This window comes from Phascolarctos cinereus, unplaced genomic scaffold, assembly GCF_003287225.1.
Source record: "Phascolarctos cinereus isolate Bilbo 61053 unplaced genomic scaffold, phaCin_HiC Scaffold_5;HRSCAF=322, whole genome shotgun sequence".
NCBI lineage: Eukaryota > Metazoa > Chordata > Mammalia > Diprotodontia > Phascolarctidae > Phascolarctos > Phascolarctos cinereus.
The window spans coordinates 290,982,470-291,009,408 of record NW_027555958.1 but is presented as its reverse complement, the minus strand read 5'-3'; the positions used below and the strand labels follow the sequence as shown (position 1 = coordinate 291,009,408).

Sequence of the window (26,939 nt, the reverse complement as noted above, 5' to 3'; positions counted from 1 at the left end):
TCCTCTAAAGACAAATAGCAGCTGAATATATGAATAACTCAGCAATTCAACTCGGGTTTGCCTCCTTCCACACAGTGGCAATATGTAACAGTGGAAAAAACAACAGAGGGGCACCCCAAGACCCGTCAGTCAATCAACAAGCATTTATTAAGTGCTTATTGCATGCCAGACACCTTGCTAAACAAGGGATCTGTGTGCCACTAACTAGGTATGTGACCTTGAAATTGGACTACATGATCTGCCAGGTCCTGTGTGCACAGATAACCACACATGTACACATACCTACAAAGGTAGAAGGGTCTCAAAGCAAAAATTATAGAAAGAAATGGCTCCTGTCTCCCATTAGACTACAAGATACACATAGCTTCATTAATAAGTGGTCTCCCCATTTCCCAGGTAATTTTCTGTTTGTGAAACTTTAGATAACATAGAAACATAGATGCCAATCCTAGCATCTAGCATCTACCTTGGGACCTGTACTTGGAACAGGCTTTTAAATGGGAGCTTGCCCTTAAGAGTCATTTATATTAATGTCACTGATGACCATTGAGTTACTAGGCATTTGCCATGCATTTGTGGATTACCATTGACTTTTCAACTGGAGTGTAGATTGTCCAGGAAAGCTAGGTAGTGTCATCATGCACAGAACACTGGGCCTGGAGTCAGGAAGGCTGTTTCTAAATTGAAATCTGGCCTCAGACACTTCCTAGCTGGGTGACCCTGAGCAAGTCACTTAACCCTGTTTGCCTCAGTTTCCTCATTTGTAAAATGAGCTGGAGAAGGAAATGGCAAACCACTCCAGGATCTTTGCCAAGAAAACCCAGGTGGGGTCACAGAATCTGAAACAACTGAACAACAACGATTACCCAAATGATGGAACAACTGAGTCTGATTATCCAGAAACAGGCTTAGCATCTCTTATTAAGTGATGCAATAACCTCTGAAACAATTACAAAAATAATGACTCTGTATTATACATCACTGGCCTTTCTACTTACCCTCTCTCTTGCCACTCGGTTATAGTTCAGTCTCATGAGTTCAGCAAACCTCTGCTCATAAAGGTGAAGCAGAAGGACTAGGTACAGACCCGAGTTCATCAGCTCATTTTGTGCCTAAAAATAGAATGGAGAATTATTAACGATCTGCAAGGTCAATCAATCAATAAACATTGGATAAGCGCCTACTATGTGCCACGTACTGTACTAAGTGCTGGGGATAAAAAAGAGGCAAAAGACAGCCCCTGCCCTCAAGGAGCTTACAACCTAATGGGGGAGACAACATGCAAACAAATATATACAAAGCAAGCTATATACAGGATAAATAGGAAATAATTAACAGAGGGAAGGCACTGGAATTAAGAAGGGTTGGGGAAGGCTTCTTGTGGGAAGTGGAATTTTATTGAGGACTTCAAGGAAGCCTGGGAGGTCAGCAGTCAGAGCAGAGGAGGGACAGCATTTCAGGCATGGGGGACAGTCAGAGAAAATGCCAGGAGCTGAGATGGAGTGTCTTATTTGTAGAACAGTCAGGAGGGCAGTGTCACTGGATCAAAGAGTACACGCTGGGGATTAAGGTGTAAGAAGACTGAAAATGTAGGAGGGTTAAAGGGCTATGAAATTCAAACAGAGCTTGTGTTTTATCTCGGAGCCAATAGGAAGCCATTGGAGTTTACTGAGTAGGAAGGTGATGTGATCAGAGAAAATCACTTCATTGGCTGAACGGAGAGTAGACTGGAGTGGGGAGAGACTTGAGGCAGACGCACCAGCAGGCTATTACAATAGTCCATGTGTGAGGTGATGAGGGCCTGCGCTAGAGTGGTGGCAGTGTCAGAGGAGAGAAGGGGGCGTTTTTGAGAGATGCTGCAAATGTGAAATTGTCAGGTCTTGAACAGCAGATTGGATATGGGGGAGGGGGGTGAGAGATACAGAGGAATACAAGATGACTCCTAAACTGTGAGCCTGAGGGCCTGAGAAGGGAGGGGGGAGGATTTAGGGGAAAAGATAATAAGTTCCATTTTGGATATATTGAGTTTAAGATGCCTACTGGACATCCACTTTGAGAGGTATGAAAGGTAGTTGGAGAAGTAAGAGATCTGCAGAGGGATTGGGGCAGGATGTGGATATTTGAGAATCATCAGCATACAGATGGTAATTAAATCGATAAGAGCTGATGAGATCACCCAGTGAAGTAATACAGAGAAGAGAAGAGGGCCCAGGACCGGACTCCGTGAAACGTGAAACGCCTATGGTTTTAGGGAGTGGTCTAGAGGAAAATCCAGTCATTTTTATTGATTGACTGATGACTAAAATGTATTCCTATCACTATAGGTAGGAATAGATGTGTGAGTAGCTCCTAATGATGGAGGGAACACAGCTGATGTGGATGGTAGTAGAGAAAGAGACACCCCAACCTCTCAGGGTTACCCCTTGAAACTCTGCAGAACAGATGTAGCAGTGTGGTTCCTGGAGAGAGAGCCAGACCATGTTTGCTATAAAAAAATAGCTTTATGTTAGGTGCCATGCACATCCTGCTTTTTTATGCCATTCATGCTATTCCGAATGCTCTTCTTCTTCTTCTTCTTCATCATCATCATCATCATCAACAACAACAACTGGTACTTAATAATCACTTACTATCAGGCACTGTGCTAAGAGATGGAGATATAAAAACAAAAGTGAAAACAGTCCCTGTTACATATCTACAAAGCAGATATGTAAGATAAGCATGCCCAGGCATGGGTGTCCATATGGGCTACCTAAATGCAAATATGTGATCTGCAGGTGGTGTGGATACAAATTTCTAGAATCTGAACCACTTCTGTAGAGAGGAGGAGATGCAGGAGCCATGCCTGTACTGATAGAAAGCTAGTTAGGTGGCTTGGGCCAGGTAGGCCCCAAGAATACTACAAGGCTGGATATTCTTTTCTCCACAAGGGACTAGAATTATATCTATCTGCCCCTCTGGAACATATTTGTTCTATGGGTACAGTTCAGGGGTTCAGAAGGAAAGCTACTTTCCTGGCTACTCTTAAGTAAGGAACAGTGGTCCTTAGCTTTTACCCACTATTTTAGCTGTTTCCCCCTAAATGCCAGTCATACAAAAGACCACATGAATAGCAAATAGTGAGTAAACCCACTTATCCAAGCAAAACAGCAAACACAAATTACAGGAATTATACAGATTGGCACATACCAGGAAATATACAAGAGTGAATGAGATCTTCTGCTAGGATCAAGATAAAATCACAGCTCAAACCAAGAGAAAGGCCCCAATCTTAGCCAAGGGTAAATTTTCTCTCAACAAAGTCTCTATGGAGGCAAGATGAAAATCAGGCACATGTCTAAGAGCCAGCCTCCTCTACAACACTGCAGTTTCCAAAATCTTTCAATCTCTCATCTTTAAAGGGTCTTCTGTCCCTCAAGAGTCTCTGAAATCACAAGTTTCTCTACTCTGGCACCAATTCTATCTATATACACCAATAATGTCTATACAGAGAGACAGCATTGGCTCAGCATTCTCTCCACCAGTTAGGAGTCTTCTGTATACCAGAAGCATCTCAGACTTGGTCAGAAGACCAGTTACAGATGCAAGGTAATTTTCTGGGGGATGCTGAGGCAGATTCATTACCAGTTGAGGGGGATCCAGAAAAGCCCTCACACAGAAGCCTCTTAAGCTGCCTTGAAGGAAAATAGGGATTGTAAGAAGCAAAGGTAGGGATAGAGTGGATTTCAAGAATGACAGACAGCCAGTAAAGGCATGGAGATAGGAGCTGGAATGCCACATATGAGTAAGAGTAAAAAGGTCAGCCCAGTTATACTGTAGAGTACATGAAAGGAGTAACGCTGGAAAAGTAATCTGGGCCAAATTATGAAGAGCTGTGAATGCTAAATGGAGAAGTTTATATTTGATACTGGAAGCAATAGGGCATCACTGGAGTTTACTGAGTAGGAATGACACACTCACATTTGTGCTTTAGGAAAACCACTTCAGCATCTATGGGCAGGACTAAGTGGCCTGGAGAAAGACTTAAGGCAGGGAGACTTCCCTTCCACTAGTTCATAATCATTATTTCCTATAAGACATGCCATATAATCTACTTCCTCCAGAATACCTCTCTTGACTCAATGTAACCCACTCTGATTATTCATATCCCTCAAGCACTGAGGTGTTCATCTGACATTACAGTATCTTGTACATCAGAGGTTGCTTTGTAATTTTTAAAATTTAATGTATGCTAGATGAGGGCTTCTTAAACTTTTTCTATTTGCAATTCCTTTTTGCCCAAGAAATTTTTATGCAACCCTGGGTATATGCTATACATATAATTTTATCATTTATTAAAGATGAAAACCAATTTGTGTACTGATGAGGTGGATATGCTTGTTTATGTTTACATAAAGAATTAAAGCACAGTGGAATATTTGATACTGCAGGACAGAGAGCATCTTTACCCTTTTTCAGAGTTGATCAATATTTTCATTTTATAATCATCAATGCTGTGTTCAGAACCAAGGCTGCAGTGAAGCTGCGCGACGCAACTCGAGCAAGCGCTGACAGAAACACCTCAGATTTTGAATTAATTTTTGGTCGTTGCATGTTCAGAACCTTCTACTGTTGCCAAATTTTTCTCAACCCCTCACTTTCAGTTATGCAACTCCAAAAAGGGTTTAAGAAGCTCTATGCTAGATGATAAGCTCCTTGTAGGCAGGGACTGTTATTTCTTTCTTATGCCTCTCCCTCTTTCCAGTGAATCATTACCTGGAGGTAAACAGGTCCTACCAAGATGTGAGGGCTATGAGTATAGGTCTGGTGACAGATGATTTATATTATTTGAGGCCTGTGTTTGGAAGAGGCTCACCATCATCATCATCATCATCATCACTAACAGGTGATGACTTTTCAGCAGCAGGCAATTCATGAGAACAACTCGGAGAAATTCTGATTTCACTGACAGAGGGAATATCCACACTGATGAAATCACTGACCTTTTGAAGTCATGAAGTATTTGGATAATCAAACAGAGTTCCTGAAGGTTGATTATCCACTGATAAGAGCTCTAAAACCCCATAAAACACCTGCAGTGGACTTCTCTCTGGGGAAGGAAACCCAAATCTATTATTTATACAATTGTTACTTAACAAGGACATTAGCAATGGACTCTTCTTCCTCCTTCAGGCATGATCTGCTTGCTCTAATCTCATTAATCACTGTCCCACCACCTTCCAAATACCCAGGGTACCCTGGGTAGGCAGCCCCACAGAAGTAACCTAGTCCCAGGCAATTGGAATTCCCAAGAAAGGACATGATTTTTTTCTCTCTGGAGCCCTACATAGACATTTTAATTTTGGGAGTCTCTTTGAGTTCTCAGTGATGCTTTGGTAATCGGAGGCTGGCCTCCCTTGAGAAGAATAGCGGGAGCAGAGCAGCCTTCTCAAGAGAGAAAATAAATATACCCTTTGGTTCTCATAATAGGGAGGTACAAATTACCTATGCCAAAATGATTCACCAAAAGGCAGGATTATTATAACTGTAGTCACACTACCTTAGAGAGTGATTACATTGTATAAGAACTCTTGAGTTGGAGTCAGCATTTTGAATCTGTTTCTATTAGCTCATTTATGGAGCAAAGTGGCTATGTGTCCCTAATCTGGGAGATAAAGAACCGCTCTGCCTCAGTGTTTCCATTTCCAAACAGAAGGAAGGCATGAGTTCATACAGGATGCACAAAGATTACACGAAGAACACTCAGACTTGGCCTCTTCCCCATGTGTGGTGAGCCAACAGAACTCCTGCCACCCTTTCCCAGTCCATTCTCTCTCTCTTGCCATTAGGTTGGAAAGCCAGCTCAAGCATAAGTCTGCTCAACATCCAGAATAAACAACTGTTCCAGGACAAAATTATGTCAGAAATATTGGGGTGGTTAGTGAGGGATCACCTTTCTTCTCCCTCAGAGGCAGTAGTAAGCCTAAAATTCTGCCTGGTGAGCTGGCTCATCAAAGTCCAGACCCCTGGCAGAGCTTAGTGTCTTCAAAGCATTTGCCTTGTGAGCAAAATGTGACCCTGCCTTAGGATTGAAGACTATATCAGTCTTCTGTGGTGCCAGAATTCACTCGACATTTCAGGAGATGCTAATGACTTTCCCATTGCTTATTGATCTTTTATGCCCTTTTAAATGGAGATTAAAATCCTCTGACCAGAATAAGCTTTGAAAAAAAAAGGGCATCTTTGCCTAAAGGGAAGAAGGCAGGGGTTTGGACTTGGGTTGTTTCTTTTCCAGATAACCAAGTCTTGTGGCATGCTTCCTCCCCCCCTTCAGCTATGACTTCCTGCTGTAGGCTGCCAGTGGCTTTCTTTCTAGACAATCTCTTCATGAGTAAACCTTTATGCTCCTATACACTTTAAGGCATAATGGCAAATCAATCAGCTAGAAAATAACTTGTTAGTATCAGGTTTGTCAAAGCATTCGGGAAAATCATTTACTTTTACGACTCAATAAGGCCTGGAGGCATGCAGATGGGAAAATATCCAGTAATGTTTTCTGCAGATAGTTTGAAAAAGTCACTTCTAGAAGACTGTGTCTGTTCTCCAGTCTGTGGGAGGGAATCTGTCACACAGCACTATAAATCTGATTTGCTGAATTCTTTTATGGGAGCCCTTCATGTGTATTATGTATGAGTCTGCAAAGCCCTATTATTCTTGACAAAGGGGCTCTGTGGACCAATCAGAATATTAATTTGATATTCAACTCTGAGTCATCTCTTCCACCAAGCTCCAAGTTGGGGATGAGGGTGGGAGTGGGGGGTGTTATCTAAAAAAGTTCCCAAGTATTTGTTTTGCAATTGCAAAACTAGTTAGGCTGATTTTCCAGTTATTTGGGAAACATCATTTCTGAGATCTATTCCCAACCATCAGCCCTTCCATGCTGTTTTGGCTCTGACTATATCCATTCTGACTCTTTGTTCCCTTTGGGGAAGCAGGTTAAGAGGTTGGAAGGGAGAGGAGGAGTTGGAGACCACTGATCAAAAGCTATTGAGAATACCTTTCTTGGAAAAGGTAATTTTAGCTTTCCTCTTGTAAATACATTTCATTTGTAGCAGGACATACACAGAGCTGCCCAGTTTACTTCCAGCCAGCCATGTGTGCTAGCTCAGCACCTGGGGGTCTTTAGGTAGGAGAGGCTTTCACCTGGCCACGTGCAACTTTATTGTGTGTTTATGGATGGACTCAAGAGCTTGAAAGATGAGAAAGCAGTCCCTTTATTGGTATCTGAGCAGGAGGTGCTACTGACTTAGAGAATCCTTAAAACTAAGGAACCTTTGCTGACCCTCTTTTAGCCAACTAACATGTCAACGGCTTCTGTAGGGCAGCTACAGGTCTCAGCTAGGTGAACTCGAGCCTGGGTCTCTTACAGCCTCCTCTGCTTTGGGTTCCTTTACCTGATCATAGGTGAAAGAACATCAGACGTGAGATGGAACTATCCAGACTTGGAGATGACCGTGAAAAGTCTGAAAGATTCAGGGATCCTGGGTCCTCAGTGCTGGTCATAATTGTGAAGCAATACTAAGCAACTACTACAACATAGCTTGGGGAAGGCGATCACCATTAAGAGGAACCCTAAGCCTTGGAATGTCTTGCCAGAAGACTTGGAAATGGAGGGAATTGTTGGGACAGTGCAGAACCAAGGTAAAATGTAACCATCCCTATTCAGTAATCCTAATAATGACTTCAAGTTTTGTTCATTTGTTTATTAATGTTCATTAAGCCTCAATCTTCTGGCTGAGCAGTATTACTGTTGCTTGTTTAGTTACTTTTTTTTTCTCTTACCTTGTTAGCACATTCATGACTGTGAGAACTTTTTATGTTAAGCATTTCCTTTCTGTATAAGAAATAAACACCCGTCTCACATGTAATTCATATTGTACATTAAATACCTTTCTACTCTTTGGAATAAACTAGACATGAGCACAAACCTAAGTTTTAAGTAATTTTTCTCTTGGGGTGCCGGAGTGTGTGTGTGTGTGTGTGTGTGTGTGTGTGTGTGTGTGTGTGTAAAGACTATGAAAAAAGTTAACCCATTCTCATTAGAATTAGGCTCCTCAAGGGTTGAAATCTGTCACCACATATGTAGGCCCAGACTAGCAGGGCCTCTTAGTGGAGAGAGAAGGTTCAGAATCCCAGCCTCCCTCATCTCAGCAGCATTTATTAACTGCTACACATCTTTCCCAACAAATTCACTTGAATTCATCATATCATCACATCACAAGTCTGCCTACCCAAACTGTAAATACAGTACATCAGAAATACTTTGACAACTTAGCTAACTATTGCTGCTGAGTCAGCAGTTATCTTTGGCAAAAATTTTTCCAGGTTTGATGAAGTTTATATGAGGGGAAGTATCAAAAGGATTTATACTTCGCTGAGGTAGACAAAAAATCAGCTGCAAGACTTATAGTGATAACAACCAGGGACGTTCTCTTGCCCCTTCCTTTTTTTTAAAACTGTGAGATAATTGTGGTTAGCAAATGTTCCATCACAGTGGGCATGAGACACGAGGACATATACTGCAAGAATTCTAAAACGATATATTATCTAAAGTAAAAAGAGTCCAGGCTTAGGAGCCAGGGGAATTAGGGTCAACTCTGTTATTAAGAAGCCATTTGACTTCAGGGGAAGTAAGACATTGAAAAACTTGAGGCCATCCCTCCAGAGATGCCTGTCTTTCCCACTTCCAGTCACCTTTGCATCATGCCCCCGTCTCTCCCCTTTTGTTCTGGGTGACCTTTCTCATTGCCTAAGCCAACCTTTTCATTTGTGCCTTGATCTAATCCCTACTTGTCTCCTGGCAGATTTTCTCTTTGATCACCCCTCTGTCCTTAATTTTTAACTTTTCTTGATCCATTGCTTCTTCCTTACAATCTTTAAATATACACAGATCTCTCCTTAAAAACTTGACCTGCCATCTCAAGATATATTTCCCCCCTTTCACAGCCAAACGCCTTAGAAAAAGGGGTCTATATTTATTGCCTTGAACTTCTCACCTCCCACTCATTTCTCAACACCTCAGACTCTGGCTTCTGCCCTATTTGACTAAAACTGCTTTTCCCAAGGTCACCGGTGATATCTTTTATTGCTAAATCAATTGGCTCCATCCTTCTTGAACTCTATCCTCATCCATCTTTATTTCTTTGCCTAGTTTGACATGGCTGACTACCCCTTCCTTCTGGATGCTCTGCTCAGTCACTCTTCCTACCCGTTGGACCAACTCTTTTCCACCTCCTTTGCAGGATCATCATCCATTTCGTGCCTTGTGTGCTTGGAGATACCATAGGGTTTTGTCTTGGCCTTCTCTTCTTTCTCTCTTGGTGATCTCATTAACTCCCATGTATTCAACTATAATCTTGACGTAAGTGATTCCCAAAGCTACATCTCCAGCCCTCATTTCTCTCCCAGCACAGTCTCATTCTTCAAAGGCCTGTCAAACATCTCTGTCTTGATGTCCCATGGGCATCTCAACCTCAGCCTGGTCAAAACAAACTCATTATCATTTATTCTAAATTTATCCATCTCCTCCTGACTTTCTTATTTCTGCTAAGGGCCCTACTATTCTTCCAGTCACCAAAGTTGGCAACCTAGGAGTCATCCTACCTCTCCAACTTGCCTGTCATTCTAGAACCATGAACCATGATCTAATCAACTCCGTCATTGTTTCTAGATGGGACATGTCAATCTCCTCTCTATGGCCCCACTTGTTATAACAGACCAAAACAAAGTGTCCCTTCCTGGACAATACTCTTGACAGTCCTTGACAGACATACAAGGTGTGTTGTTTCCCTCATTAGAATAAGGTCATTGAAGGCAAGGACTGTCTTTACTTGTGTATTTTTATCCCCAGTACTTATCACAGTGCTTGGTACATAGTAAACCCTTTGAAGTATTTTTTTTTCATTTATTCATTCATTCTCAAGGAGCTTATATTCTTTGGGAAAAACAACATGTACATACTAAATATATACTGGAAAAATACACATATGTGTAAGAAATATACACATACATATCACAAAATACAAGTTAATTAGTGTGAAATCAAGCTTGGCCTACATTATTTTGTTGTATTTCTAGAGAGAATGCTATCGCTACAAAGGCCTGTGAGTGTACTAGGTATTGCTAACATGAGAAACTATGAAATAAATAATAAACCTTGATTTTCCTTCCTAAAAAAGAAGAGCAAGAAGAAGAAACTATGGGGAAATGTATTACTAAAAGAAAGAATGATGTCTCTATAGTTAGGACAATGGAAACCATCTGTTCAACTTGTATTACTTTGTTCCTAGAATCTTCCAATCACAACTTAGTTATTGTATCATATTCCCCATCAAGTTCATAACTTTATACTTCCCTCTATCAGCATTGTATTACCTCTATTCATCTTTCATCTTTCTACCATCCCAATTTATTATCCTTTCAACCCAGTTTTAAGACTACAAATTGGCCAGCTCTACTATACTTGGTTGAAGAACATGATATGAGAACTTCCTGCATGTTCATGGCCCAATTCTCCAGTTGTGTATAGAAGTAAAAATGTTTGGCTAAGCTGGGGAAATGCAGAGTACTGAATTAATTCGTTGACAATTCTGGTGCTGACTCAGATGCAGTATCGCTTTTGGTCTCTAGTAAACCTTGTGGGACGTCTTCCCTCAATGAAATCCTTCAGTCCCATACCCTAGATACCTTCAGAAATCTGAATAACGGCTTGGCAATTGTTGGATTCCTGTTCATGCTGCCTAAATTTGGGGGAGATAAAAAGGCAAATGTATGGCATTTCCCAAATATTCTTTGGAAGGGACACTTGTTTCACTTTCTCCAGCCCCAGCCCTCCCAAGCTACTCCATATAAACTGATTAGCAATCTTGGTAGCTATACTTTCTGAAAATTCCTTGGCTATGAAAGAAATTTCTCTCTAATACTCCCCTGGCTGTGGAGTTGATTTCTCTCTTAATAAATCCCCCAGCTGTGGGGGAAATTTCTCTTTCTAATACTCCCTGGGTTTGGAGGAGATTTCTCTCTCCTAATACTTTTCAGGCTATTGGGAAGATTTTTTTTGTTTCTAATAACCTACCTATAGGGGAGACTTTTGGTTTTTGGTAATTTCTTCTGAGAATTTTTTTCTTCCTTCCTTCCTTCCTTCCCTTCTTTTCTTTTCTTTCTTAATGGTATCTATGTTTCTATAGCTGTGTCTAGCTCAATGCTTGATTGCATGTTTATTTATTTGTCACATCTACTGATCCTTTATTGTGAATATCAATGAAGTCAGTAAGTAGGTGTCAGACACACACACACACACACACACACACACACACACACACACACACACACACAATATCCTCTGTGATGAAGGTACAGTACAGCCCAACCTTGCCTCTTGCATAAACTAAGTTCCAGAATATAAAGAGTTGGATTTTTAAAAAATTTTTTTAGCTTGCCTTGTTTTAAAGCAGAAATTATATTTAAAGTAATTTGCAACTAGAAGCTGGCCCTAGCAACTGAATGACTATTAAGTTAACTCTGTCCTTTAGATAGCTATAAGAAGGAGTTTCTTCAAGTTAGCTGTTGGAGAATGGAAAAGAAAAACGTATAAACTGAAAAGTTAAATCTTTATGGAAAAAAAAAGCCTGAACTCAGATAATGCTGGGAACCTATCAAAATCTGAAGGAATTCCAGAAAAAGCTGACTACCTATCATAAAATACTAATAGGAGTTTGGTTTCTATCTCAAGTATATACGATTAATCTTTAAGTGAGAAGCAATAAAAATTAATAGCTTAAGAAGAAAATGGGAATTTTCCCAATTTGAGCAGAAATCTTATTTTCCACTCATCTGCTTAATCAGGCAACAGAAAGAGGTGAGGTAAACATAACAAAACTGAGTTTATTCTAAATTTCTTAGTGAAGTATCTCTGGATTTACTACAGATCATTAAAAGTAAAAATTAAGAAACTATTTACAGCCATCATTATCTCTTTATATATTCTCATACAGATTGTGAGTTATAAGAGTTCCCTCAAACCTGATACTGATTTCATTTATTACTATAATTGATTCAAGTTATTACTACTGATTAGAGAAATGCAAACTAAAATAGCTCTGAGGTACCACCTCACATTATCAGATTAGCTAAAGTGACTGAAAAGGAAAATGGCAAATGCTAGAGGGGATGTGGAAAAATTGGGACTCTAATGCACTGTTGGTGGAGTTGTAAACTGATCCAACCATTCTGGAGAACAATTTGGAACTATACCACCAAAACTGTAAAACTGTGCATATCCTTTGACCCAGTTATAATCACTAGTAGGTCTGTATCCCAAAGAAATCAAAGAAAAGAGAAAAGGACCTTTAAGTACAAAAATATTTATAGCAGCTCTTTTTGTGGTGGCAAAAACCCCCCCAACAACTGGGAATTGAGGGGATGCCCATCAATTGAGGAATGGCTGAACAAATTATGATATATGATTGTGATAGACCACTATTGTGTTCTAAGAAACTGACAATCAGGATGCTTTCAGAAAAACTTAGGAAGACTTATATGAACTCATGCAAAGTGAAGTGAGCAGAACCAGGAGAGCAGAGTACATAGTAACAGCAATATTGTAACTATGATTAACTGTGAAAGACTTGGTTACTCTGATCAAGACAATGAAGCAAGACAATTTCAAAGGACCCAGGATGAAAAATGTTATCCACCTCCAGCTGGAGAACTGGTGAACTCTGAATGCAAATTAAATACTTTAAAAAACTTTCTTTATTTTTCTTGTTTGTCCATGTATTTGTGTGTTTTTCTGGTATAATATGGCTAATATGGAAATATGTTTTACATGACTTCATATGTACACATTTATATAAAATTGCTTGCTTGCTCAAGGAGGGAGGAAGGGTGGAAGGGAGGGAAGGAATTTAGAACTTAAAATTTCAAAAATTAATGTTAAATTTTTTAAATATAATTGGAAAATAAGGAAATAAATAAAAACATATTTAAAAAATAAACTCAGGGAGCAGCTAAGTGACACAGTGGATAAAGCGCTCTGGCCTCGGAGTCAGGAGTACCCGAGTTCAAATCCAGCCTCAGACACAAAACACTCACTAGCTATGTGACCCTGGGCAAGTCACTTAACCCCATTGCCTCATCAAAAAAAGAAAAAAAACTTAAATTAAGTAAAACCTTTTCTCCTAGTAGCTGTTGCTAGTAAAAGAGGAAATATTTTTTGAAAATCAATGTTTCATTTTTAGTGGGAAAAGTTCCAACTGCCCCCTGGCACCAGGCAGAATAAATGATTTGGTTGAATTCAGTTGTTTGGCAAAATGAAGAAATTTTACATAGCTCTAATTGTACTTACCTAAGTATCTAAGGAGTTAGGCAAGGGAAAAAATTTTAAATGAAATAAAAACTTTTTAAGGCCAATACACAGGGAGTATGCTAAATTGGAGAGACAGAAACACTGAGAAAAGGAAAACTAGAACTAGCAATACAACTGAAACACATGAAATTGGAATTAGAAAAATGTAATGTTACAAAGTAAAAAAATAATGTGCTAAAAGGAAGTATGATTATAGGCATATAATGAGAAATACGGTAACTTATAACAAAGGGTAAATTGAAAGACTTTTGCAAGCTACAGAGATTGAGAAAACTGAATAAAAAATTCATTTACATACATCTACTTAATGATAACTGGGACAGGAGAATGTTGCTAAAAAGATAAATCCTCATTTCCAGAGATCCTGCTACATGTACTCCAGCAAATCCATCTAAAAGGCACAACAGAATCAGTAATGATCAAGAACCAAAGAGAAACAGGAGTAAGTGGTTTCATCTAGTCCAGGACTATACAAGAAGTCAACCAGAAGCCTGTGGATGCTCGGACAAGGAAAACTTGTGACAGGGGAGATGGAAGCCTCCTCTAAGTAAATAACCTGAAGACTGTAGACCCTCTGAGTGGTGATAGTCCAGAGGACTTCAAAACCAGCCTGATCCCACAGCTCCAGAAGTCTGTTGTGGTAGAAACAATATCCTAATCCCTGCCCCATGAAAGTTAAACTAGTTTTTCCTCAAAAGGTATTGAGACTATCCTCAAGACTTGGTTGGCTCAGGGGACCAAATACTTCCTGGTCACCTAAATACAAAGCAGCCATGAAGAGATCCAGGAACTCTCTCTAATGCGCGGTTGGTGGATCACAATGGGCAAAGCAAAGCACCTTCTTGCCTGTCTTTGTTGATTATTCTTCTCCTACCATGGCCAAATAAATTTCCTCTTGTCAACTGTTCAGTAACCGATGAATGTCTCAGTTTGTGGCACTCTTGAATCTAAACTGCCAGGTGATTGGCCAAGAATAATTGGTGATCACGCAGAACTGAAACATAAACATTTGGGGACTGGCAGCACAGAGGAAGGTGAGCCCAGATTATCCTTCATGCTTCTGATGGTACTTTTGGTCAAGTTTCTAGATATAGGGGTAGCTCACTATGGGGTGCTTCCTCTCCTTCCCACTCCTGCAACTAAACTGCTTATGGTCATTTGACAAGAGGAGATGATCCTCTCTGTCCTTAAAGAGAGTACCATGAAAATACTTATGGTAAATATCTTTTAGGTCCATCACCTATGGGGTCCTTGGTAATTTAAGCCTCCTCCAATTTTTACTAGGGGATTTCCTTAGTTCTGCCCACTCTGAGATTAGATACCTTTGTACTGCTAATGACCATCACCATCTATTTACCTTGGTGGGGAGGAAGTCTATGGAAAAAAGGCCACACCCGATTTTAAGGGAATCATATTTTGTTTTGCATGACTTCATATGTATAATGGGCATCATATTGCTTGCCTTCTCTGTGGGTGGGGGAGGGGCTGGAGGGAGGAAGAGAATTTGAAACTCAAATTTTTAAAAAGTTAAAAAAAATAAACTGAAAAAAAAGCTAGCCATATTCATATGTGAATGAGGAAAGAATTATTTGGTTTTGAATGTTTTGGTTTTTTTTTTTGGGAAATAACAATCCCTAAGAAAGCAGCCCTAAGTGTATATTGATACAGCCAGCTTGCTGAGGGTAGCATAAGGGACCCCAACAGTAAAAGAAGGCAAACCAATGCAGAGCCTTGGAATGTAAAGACTGTCTAACAACTGTGCAGAAGGAACTGTTTGAGTATGGGACTCAAAATTTTAAAGAACAAATGTTAAAAAATTTTGCTTACACGCAACTGAGAAAAAAGTTTAATTGAAAAAAAAAAGATTTAGTATCACCCACCTCATGGACATTATCGTTCAGACCTGAGACTTGGTCTTTCCTGGGACTCTTCCTAATTCAGGAACTCCTTCAGGGAGCTGTCATATTGGTTTTTTTTTTCTTTCTATTTCTGCTATGCTTTTATTTTAGTTTATCTTTTTCTTCTTTAGGCTGCCTATATCCTGCTTCTTGTACACCAGGGGTTAGGGTTAACCAAAACAGTCCTAAAGTCAGTTAAATGATCCTCTAGAAGGTCCTCTAAGGTCTTACCACCAGAGGGTGAAGGAGTTATGGTAGGAAATATATACTAATTCCTGCTCTCATGAAAATCAGACTATTTTTTTTCCTTTGAAGATGAAAGGGCATCCTCAAGACTCGGCTGGCTCCAGGGACTGAAGGCTGAGGGCTGTCATCACTTCCTGGTCACCATGAGGATCTCCAAGAGCCCTTGCTGATGCCTGTCTGATAACTCAAGCAAGGAAGCCTCACTCTACCAAATCAACTTGAGGGGTCCTCAACGCTTATCTATGTTAAATAATCATCTGCTATTGGTAAGTAAATTTTTGCTACCTGTTGAATGAACAATGAATGTCTCATATTGAACATAAACTACCAGAGGAATGAGTCGCCTTAGTCAGGTCCGGCCCAGAACACCTGTGGGTACTCTGAATTAGGGGGATACAGCAGAGGGCTTGTTGTCAGCTTGGTCTCATAGGGACAGAAGCCAGAAGGCAATCTTAGCAGAGATGCACCAGGGAAGGTTGGAAACCAGCGTGAGTTCCCATATTTGGGGCCTGAAGCCAGAAGGATCTAGGTCCTGGCTTGTTACAGAAGCAGCAGGGAACAAAGCCAGCCCCAAATAGATTACTGCACAGGGAAACAGGGTGGGGCTGTACACACCTCAGAACACTCAGAACCATACCAAGAGACAGAGTCACTTTAATGGCCAGGTGCATGGCATGTACTGGGGGAGGGGAGGCTTTCAGGATATTTGAGACCGGTGTGACCATTGCTATCTGATTAGGACCTGACAGTGCCATGCCGGGAAATCAAATCATTCACATTTATATTTGTCTTAGGAGATTCTAAAGATCAACTTTGTTCAAATACTAAACGTACATTTGCCTAAAAGACTATTTTAGTGAGAAGTCAAATAAGACAAGCGCTCACACAGAGGTCAGAAGTGATACAAGGACACTCTCAAGGTCTCTCTGAAGAACTCTGGAATCAATTGTGAGACATGGGAGACACTGGTACAGGACTGCCCAGCATGGCAGGCTCCTATCAAAGAAGGTGCTGTAATCTATAAGTAAAGCAGAATTACAGTGGCTCAAAAGAAACATGAGATGCACAAATTTAGAGACATCTCCATTCCAAAGTTCATATGGACTATTTTTGTCCAACCTGTACTACAGCCTATTGGTCTGATAAGCCACAGTTGGACACACTACACACTGACCCCAACAGTGATGTCATTTTGGTCCTCTTTGAGAATGAAGGACAGCAATCAGAAACAGAGGATTCAAGAGAAAACAGAAAAGGGCAAAGGTTAACATTCACACTGGGCCACAAGGAAAAGAGGCCAAAGTCAGAGATTGTAGCAGAAATTGGGAGCAGCAGCAGCCACATCCAGGTTATAGAGAAGACAAGCCCAAATATGGCCTGTCCACTCCATCCAAGAGCATGGGATGGGGCAGAGACCATCCCGAGCACAAGGTCCCAATCCAGAAGCTAGAGGTAAGAGAAAGCATCAAGCACAATGAAGAAATACTACTGAGTTAAGGGAAGCTGAAGCTTAAGCCAGAAGAAAAGCACAAGCTCACCAGTAAGAATACAGCCTCAGGGGAAAATACGGTTTGGCCATGCAGACTCTAAGAGTAGCTGGAAAAAATGAAGCAAAAGGTTAAAAAATGGAATTAGAGCTTCTCTCCTAGGAGAAGAAGAAAAGACACTTCTTTGTAAAGAAGAGAATATGATGGAGGGTAATATACAACGCACAATCCTAAAGTGGATGAACTCATCCATAAGATGAGGAAAATAGTGGAATGGATTAGAAAGCAGAATCTAATAACATCATTTACAAGAAACATACTTGTAACATAAAAATCCACAAAGAATTAAAATGAGCATCAACAGAAGAGGCTGGAGTACCATTTGTTATGCTTCAGGTAAACTGAAAAAAGCAGGGATGGCAATTGACCTCAGACTAGGCAACAGTAAAACAGATATGGTTAAAAGAGATAAGAAGTGAAACCTATATTGAACTTAAGGGCACCAAAGAAAATGAAACACCATCAATATTTACTATATGTGCACTGAATGGCATCATATCTAAGTAATTAAAGGAAAAACTAATTAAATTGTATGGAGAATACAGTAAAACTGTGATAGTTGTGGACCTCACTATGTGCTTTTCAGATCTGAACAAATCTAGATAATCAAGATAAACACACAAAAAAGTTAGGGACATGAACAGAATTTTAGAAAAACTGAAAAAGTGCTGGTGATTATTTTAAGGGAATTGAAAAGAACATACATGTTTCTTGGTTGTACAAAGAACCTTTACAAAAATTGACCATGTTCCCTAGGGTATACTCAGAAACAAATGCAGAAAATTAGAGGTATGAAACACAATCTTTACTGACCACAGCACAGTTTTTAATAAAGGGAGCATAAATTGTATCTATCTAAAACAAAGAGAACTTTATCTGGAATGGAGAAAGACACAAGGCCTTTCCTAATCATGGATGTCCACTGTTACCACTATTTTTTAAATCTGGTTCTAGAAATGCCAACTATAGCAATACAACCTTTAAAAGAAAGTAAGGGAATAAGCATAGGCAAAAAGGAAACAAAATGATTACTTTTTGCCAATGATATGATGGTTTACTTAGAAAACACTAGATACTCATCTAAAAATAACTGAAGCAATTAATTACATTAATAAAGCAGCAAAGTATAAAATAAAACAACAAAATCATGAGCCTTTTGGCACATCACCAACAAAACTCAGCAGGAAGCAACAGAAAACTAATTCCATTAAAAAACAACTACAGAATGTGTAAAATATTGAAGTCTAGTTGACAAGACAAAGGAATCATATGAATATAACTATAAAACCCTCTCTACAGAAATATTTAAATAACTAGAGATATAATAATTGTTCTTCTTTGTACTATGATAATAAAAATGGCAAAAGTATCTAAATCAATAAAACAAATTCAGTGCCATACTCCAAATTACCAAAGTGTTACTTTGCAGGATTAGAAAAAAAATAACAATTCATACAGAGAAACAAATCGTCAAGAATCTCAAGGGAAATAATGAAAAAAAAAAAGAAAGGGAAGGCTGGGCTCTTGCAGTACAAGATCTCAAATTATATTACAAAACAGTAACCATTAAAACTATGTAGTGCTGGTTAAAAAAAGAAAAGTTAATTAATAGAAAAGATTAGGTACACAAGACCCAGAAGCAGTTGAATATATTAGCACAGTGCTTGATAAACCCAAAGATTGTGTTATTGGGTTATTATTTATTGGGGGCAATGACTCATTAGTTGACCAAAACTTTTGTGAAAACTGGGAAGTGTTCTGTGAGAAATTAGGTTTAGATTAACATCTCATGCCATGTACCACAATAAGCTCAAAATGGATACATAAATATAGATAGAAAAGATCATAAAAACCGAAAAGATCACATAAACAAATTGTAGGAGAAAGGAAGGAGACATCTTTTACAACAATGGACAGAGGAAGAGTTCTTGGCCAAACAAAGGACAGAAAGAATCACAAAAGGAAAAATAGTCAATTTTCATTACATTACAGCACAGATAGGATATAGGGCTCATTCTCTTATCCTCCAACTCCATCGGCATGACAGGTACGGTTCCCCTCCCTGACATCAGGTTCCAGAGGGTTTCTCTCTAATGCTATCACTCAAAAATTCCCATCAGTTGTATTCCCCCAGAGATCATTTACCCAGTTACCATTTCCTCACTATCATCTAACCAGGGATTAGCACCCCTGTATTGATTCAACCAATTAGTTTTTACAAAGGGATATTTAATGAGAAAATATAGCAAGAACTTAATTACAAAAACTATCCCCCTAAACTGGGACACACCTTGGTACCTAGGATGTGTGTACACAAACTTTAGATGGTAGCTACAAAGAATTTCACCAAGTTCTTTTCTGCATAGCCAATCGATACATCTCTCCTTTTGAGGGACACAATGTCTTGGCTTTTCAGTTGATCCATTGCTGGATTAGGTCAAACAGGGCTGTGATGCCTGACTAGGCTCAGCTGCTCTAGCTACAGTAAACTTTGCTATGGACTCCCGTCACTGGACTTGCAGTGTCTTTCTCAAGCTTCTGAAGCTCACAAGGTTGTTTTGTCTCCAATACTCATTCACCTAGGATGGTGAAGCATAGACATAACAGAGAAGAGGAAACAAAAGTGCCACATGTTGGAAGAAAAGTAATGAGGGTGAGGAGGATGGGGGGAGGGTGGAGAGGTGGAGGTGAGGGGTGTTGGAATTCCTCTATGACAGACTTTTGTATATACCCTAGGTTCTACTTCAGAAGCAGATTGAAATGATTCTTATAGTCATGAAGTAAATGGACAGGCTTTAGCCATAAAATACCTCAGAAGTGGAGGGCAGGGCCCTTCATTATGCACTGTCACTAATTTCCAGAAGCAGACTCACCAAGACCCTTTGAGTTGATATCAGGCAGAGCATATTCTACATACTCTACATCAGCACTGGGACCCCAATGGCCAGTTCCTGTCATACTCTTTCTCAGTTTAAAATTTTGCCATTCTTGGAAAAGTGAGAATCACAAATAATGAGACTCAATAAACCTGAAAGCATAGCTTACTTACAAAAAAAAAACCTCCCTATTTGATAAGAACCACTAGGAAAACTGGAAAACAGTCTGGCAGAAATTAGTATTTCTTACAGATATGAATGTTGAAAACTATCTTTACATGTAACTGGAAAAAAATAAAATACTATTAAATTAAAAAAGAAATTAGTACTAAACATACAATATTCTACAATAAATTCAAAATGGATATACAATCTAAATACTATAGATCATACTATTTTAAAAATTATAAGAAAAACATTTTATATACCTTTCATAGTTGTGATGTATTTTTTTAAATTTAATTTTATTTTTTCTCAATTACATGTAAACAAAAGCTTTTAACATTCTTTTTAAAACTGTTGAGTTCCATGTTTTTCCCTCCTTCTCTTCCCTTTCCCCTCTTTGAGAAGTCAAGAAATTTGATATAGATTATACATGTACACATAAAATCATTTCCATATTAGCCACGTTGAAAAAAAACCCCAAGAATAAAAAAGAAGTAGAAAAAAGTATGCTTTAATCTGTCTTCAGACTATGGAGATGTATTCTTAACCAAAAAAGGGATAGAGTCAATTATATAATGTAAAATAGATAATTCTGATTATCTTTTTGATTATCATGAAACTGAAAAGCTTCTGCACAAACAAAATTAATGCACCTATGGTAAGAATGAAAATGGTCAAATGGGAAAAAATCTTTGTATCAGATTTCTTGGATAAGGGTTTGGTACCCAACATATATAGACAACTAATAGTAATATATGACCAAAAGTTATTTCTCAATAGATAAGTGGTCAAAAGATATGAACAGACAGTTCTCAAAAGAACTGCAAACTTAAAAAATCACATGAAAGAGAATGTTCCAAGAGAAATGCAAATCAAAACAACCCTGACAATTCACCTCACACCCTGAAAATTGGCAAAGATGACAAGAGATTTGAATAGGCAGTGTTGGAGGAGCTGTGGAAAGATCGGTATACTGGTGGGTTGATTGTTGTCCTTTGTTCTCGAAGAGGACCAAAATGACATCACTATGCTAGAGTCAAATTACAGTGTGTCCAACTGTGGCTGAATAGAAGAATACAAACTCGGAATGTTCTACCACAGGTTGGGCACAAATAGTCTACGTGAACATTTGGGGTGGATTCTCTGAATTTGCGCATCTAGCATTTCTTTTGAGTTACTTCAATTCTGCTTCGCTCATGGAGCACAACATCTTCTCTGATGTGGGCATGTCATGCTGAGTGGTCCTGTGCCAGTGTCTCCCATGTCACACAATCAATTCCAAAATTGTTAAGAGAGACCTTGAGAGTATCCTTCTATTGCTTCTTCTGACCACCACATAAGTACTTGCTCTGTGTGAGTTCTCTATAAAATAGTCTTTTTGGCAAGCATATGTTTTGCATTTGAACAATGTGGCCAGCCCATCAGAGTTGTACTCTCTGCTTTAGAGTTTGAATGCCTGGCACTTTAGTTCAAGAAAGGACCTCAGTGTCTGGTATCTTATCCAGCTAGGTGATCTTCAGAATCTTCCTAAGACAATTCAAATGAAAGCGATTCAATTTCCTGGCATGGCACTAGTATACTGCCTAGGTTTCACAGGCATACAACAATGAGGTCAGCACAATGGCTCTGTAGACCTTCAGTCTGGTAGTCAGTCTTATACCTCCTCTCTCCCACACTTTCCTTCTGAGCCTCCCAAACACTGAGCTAGCTCTGGCAATGCATGTATCAACCTCATTATCAATGTGTACATCCCTGGAAAGTCCACTACCAAGGTAAGTAAACTTGTCCATAGCATTCAAAACTTCTCCATTTGCTGTAACTGATGGTTCCATGTATGGGTGGTGTGGTGGTGGTTGATGGAGCACCTGTGTTTTCTTGGTGTTAACTGACGGGTCAAAATTAGTGCAAGCAACAGAGAATTGATTCATATTTTGTTGCATCTTAGCTTCAGAAGCTGCATCGAGTGCATAATCATCTGCAAACAGAAAATCATGTACCAACACTTCCTCCACTTTGGTGTTGACTTACAGCCTTTTCAAGTTGAAGAATTTACCATCAGTGGGGTAGCTGACCTTGAAGCTGTGTTTGTCCTCATTAAAGGTGTTTGACGACATGGCTAAAAGCATCATGCTAAAAAGCATGGGAGCAAACACACAGCCTTGTTTCACTCCAGTGGTGACTGGGAAATCATGAGCATTGTCTATTATCCAGAACCCAGGCAAGCATGCTGTTGTGAATCTGACATACAATGCTGATGAACTTCTTCAGGCAACCAAATTTTGACATAATTTTCCATAAGTCCTCACAAGTGACAGTATCAAAAGCCTTGGTCAGATCTACAAGCATTGTGTACAGACCTCTGTTCTGCTCCTGGCATTTCTCCTGGAGTTTCCAGGCAGCAAACACCATATTGAACATTCCTAGGCCCTTTCTGAAGACACACTGGCTCTCAGGTAGATGACCATCTTCCAGGTGAAGGATCAGCCTATGACTGTCACAGGGCAAGCTTTACCTTTATAGAGATCAACAATGCAGGTATCCTTGAACTCTTGGGGGTAACTTCCTCTTGCCATAAAACCGAGAAAATTTCAGTCAGCTTTTGTATGAGCAATGGACCCCCTACCTTGTTAAGCTCAGTTGAAATAGAATCAGCATCAAGTGCTTTGCCACATGAAAGAAGTCTAATGGCATGCAAAACCTCTTCTTCAGTTGGAACTTCAACTAGGAAGGGACTGACTTCAACCTGAGGTAAACGGTCAATCACTTCAGCATTGATTGATGACGGTCTACTGAGAACATTATGGAAGTGTTCAGCTCATCTCTCTAGGATCATGTCCTTATTAGTAATCAATGTGGCTCCATTAGCACTGAGTAGTTGAGACTCACCATATGTCTCTGGCCCATAAATACCCTTCAGGCCATTACAAAAGTGTTTAGATTGTTAATATCAGCATAAAACTGAATTTCATCTGCCTTCTTACTGAGCCAAGAATCCTGCTTCTCTCTAAGCTTTACTTGTACTTTAATTTCAATGGAATTAAATGCTACCTTCTTAGAGATAGATGAACTATCTTGCTGGTAAATCCTGTGGCATTCTCATTTTTCATTTAGCAGCTTCTGAATTTCCCCATCATTTTCATTAAATTAATCTTGATGTTTGCAAATATTCTGACCCAGATGAGCAAATGCAGTGTTGTAAAGCTGCCCACTCCTTTTGTGCTCCACTGTTGCCAACTGTATGTTGGCTCAATTTTCCCTCTAAGTTAGCAACAAATTGTTGCCCCCTCAGAGAACAGCTCTAACCTGTTGACATTAATTGTTCTGGTAGTCATTTTGCCTTGGGGCCACCATTTTTGTCGAATGCAAATATTTAGCTTGGAGAGGATAAGTCTGTGATCAGTCCAGCACTTTGCACCACACATTGCCTTTGTCACTCTCACATCCTGTCTCTTCTCCTTCCAGTTACACAGTCTATTAAATGCCAATGTTTGCTGCAAGGGTGCATCCACGAAGTTTTATTGTATTTGTTTAGGTAAATGGAAGATAGTGTTGCTGATGAGAAGTCATGAGATGCACAAATCTTCAGTAGTTAGTGACCATTGCTATTGCTGTTTCCAACTCCATTCCTCTTAGGACTCCCTGCCAAGTCTGATAGTCTGAACCTACTCTAGCATTTAAAAGCCCCCCAGAATTATAAGCTTATCTTCTTTTGGCACATTAATAATAAAGGTCTCTAGGTCTTCCTAAAATTTTTCTTTGACCTCATCAGGGTTCATCATGGTGGCAGCATAGGCACCGATGATGATGACATTGTTTTCCTGGAATTGGTAGTGGCATTGTCACGGGCCTGTCATTCACTCCTTTTGGTAGGCATGCAAGCTTCTTGACTAGATTAGTTTTGATTGTAAAACCTACATCAGCTTCATAGAGCTCCCCTTCACTGTGGCCACTCCAGAAAAAAACATATATCCAGCTCCAACTTCAGTGAACTGACCTTCATTTGCCATCCTTGTTTCATTCAGGGCTGCTATATGAATGTGTGACCTGCTGAGTTCTCTTGCAACAAGAGCTGTTCTTCTTTCAGGTCTATTGGATTTTGTGTTGTCTAAATGTGCGTACATTCCATGTACTGATGGTGAGTGGAGTCATCTTTGCATATGTTTTTGCACATTTTTTTGTGTTTCTACCACAGGGTGGGATCCCCACCTGCTGCAGTAATCAGGCCAGGGTTGAGTAAGCGGACAATTTTTAGGGCACCTCTTGTAGCCCCTTCCTCATACCAGGAGGTGAGCAGTATGATCCTTAAAAGGCTGCTCAGACACCCAAGGGGCTGCCGATTACCACTGCTGCTTCCAGTGAAAAGACACTCCTATGGCTTGGGCCGCCTGTGTGCAGGGTTGTGATTACAGCTCCCAGTGTATCTGCATCTGGTGCTTCGTCACTCACATGTTGCCACAGGACTTTGAGAAAAGTGAAAATGGTAAAATGGTATGGGTGATTGAGGTCTTTTGATTTGTGCGTAAATTGGATTTAAGTGAGGCATGAAGTTGTTGGCCTATCTCCTCCAGAGTCATTACAGTCCAGTGGCAAGACAGAATCAAGACAACTAGTGATGGCTCAAGATGCAATGGAGCACCTTGGTGTCTTTAATGTCTAACCAAGCTCTAAGAGCTCCATAGCACCTGCTTCAGCTGCCTTCATAGCCATCGGAACAAATTGTTCTCATCTGCCATTCCACCAGGAAAAATCTTTACATGGTAGATGTCCCCTTAACCTGTCGTTAGAGTTTTGATACAAACATTGGTCCAAGCATTCTGAAAAGCAATTTGGAACTATCAAAATTAGGTAACAAAAATGATCACAAGATATGAATAGGTAGTTCCCAAAAGAAAACTATCAACAATGATAGGGAAACATGTTTCGAATCATTAATAATAAAAGGAGTGAAAATTAAACCAGCTCCAAGGTTCCAAACTTATCAGATTGGCAAAGATGATAAAAATGGAAAATTGCAATTGTTGGAGGGATTTGGGGATGATAGGTACACTACTGCACTAATGTTGGAGTTATAGATTGATCCAACCATTCTGGAAAGTAATTTGAAACTATATCTTTAAAAAAATCACTAAACTATGCTACCCTTTGATAGTGATTCAAAAAAGAAAGTATCAATGAAACATTAAAAAATTAGGCAAAAGAGAATAAATAGAAGGAAGTTCAAGGGAGTGTTGATACTCTTATATTGCATTTATTACATATTTGAAAAAACCCAAGCTGTACGTAATAGAGATCCACAATGTCATATGGAATCATCATATTTCGTTCTTTATATATATAAATGTTTGTGTTGATTAATGTTTATCACGTTCGTTTTCAAAAAAAGACCATGCCTCTCTATGAGGTTGGGGGAAGAAGATCTTAAATGATTTTCAAGCCTAACTTCACAGAAGCTTAAATCAGAGAGCAACTCTAGAACAAGTTACCTATTTGGCTAGGTTATGGACTGATGAATAACGGTGCCACCCCTTTGTAGCTGTGAAATACTCGGTGCTGCCGTTTTGCGTGTAACCAGAATGGAATGCCAGAAAAACGGGAGACGCTGGCAGGGAGTCTGTTGGGTTGTTTGTTTGTTTTCAGGTCAGTGATGTGGAGATGAATTAAGACTATGTGACTGATGGCAATGAGTTCTGTTATTTTATGTTAGTTGTGTCAGCTTAGTTTTTGTTAATGCTGTGTCTATAAGTTTCGAGGATTGTATTGTGAGAAGTATTATAAAACTGCCTAACCCTTGGGAGTGATCCTTAGAATCTGATGCCCATATAACATAAAAGACTTGGATCCCATTTCATCTGACCCCTCACCACACAGACACACTTATCTGACGGACACGGTGCTTTGATGGCTATTGATAATCCAAATATTTGAAACGCATATACTCTGTTATGGTTAGGGACAGGATAGATATTGGACCTGTGGTTTCACTGACGTAAAGAACTCCTGGATGAGAAAACTGTTCAACAATGCAGGACAGCACCTTTGCTATAACAATCTAGTCTTAGAGAATTACCCAGAATCATATAGCTGGTAAATATCAGAGGCAGGACTTGAATCCAGGTCTTTCTGCTTTTGAGGCTAGTCCTCTATTCCTTACACCATTCTGCCTATTATACTCTTGTATAACAAGAATTAATTTGGTTTTGGGAAAAAGCACAAGAACCTTTGGAAAAAAATTAAAGGTGCAATTACAATTAAAGTAGCATGTAATTATTTTTATTGTTGACATGAGCTTATCTATAAAAAAATCTAAATATATTTGAGTCCTGTCCCGCCCTCTGTCCTTCCCTTTTCATCATTTGGTAAGATGGTATATCTACAGACAATTTTTATTAAGTAGCCTGTTTGATACCATAAGTAGGCAGTGCTCCTTTAAGAACACCAAGATAGTGTGATTTATAAAAACTGGGAAAATTCAGAAGGTTATCAAAAGGTTATCAAGCTGCCTACACTATTTAAATAATGAATTAGCAGATTTTACCTTGGAAACCTAAACCCTAATGCTCACCATGTATCATGTAGGCTACAACTGTAAACAAATCCCAATATGTCAACTGTAAAAGATAATTGCACGCTGCTTTAATTGTAAGCACCAGAACCTACTGCACTTACTAATTATCTTTCTTTGATCCTGCTAAAAGTGTCTATGTTAACAAATCATCAATTCCCCACACAGAGGGAATTGGCAAATGCTAGGTAGTACCTCCCTGAGTTCCAAGTGGGATAGTGTTATGATGGAAGGGTTCCC

At 39.5% G+C, this 26,939-nt stretch overlaps 1 protein-coding gene across 7 annotated transcripts in view; it reads right to left on the bottom strand.

Annotated features, from left to right (window-relative positions):
- MARCHF10 (membrane associated ring-CH-type finger 10) overlaps nucleotides 1-26,939 on the bottom strand; it is a 191,299-nt gene that overhangs the window by 9,469 nt on the left and 154,891 nt on the right. For all 7 annotated transcript variants that reach the window (XM_020997650.2, XM_020997654.2, XM_020997651.2 and 4 more), the window contains one exon: nucleotides 999-1,112. In XM_020997650.2, coding sequence (XP_020853309.1) covers nucleotides 999-1,112 — 114 coding nt within the window. The remainder of the gene's footprint in view (nucleotides 1-998; nucleotides 1,113-26,939) is intronic.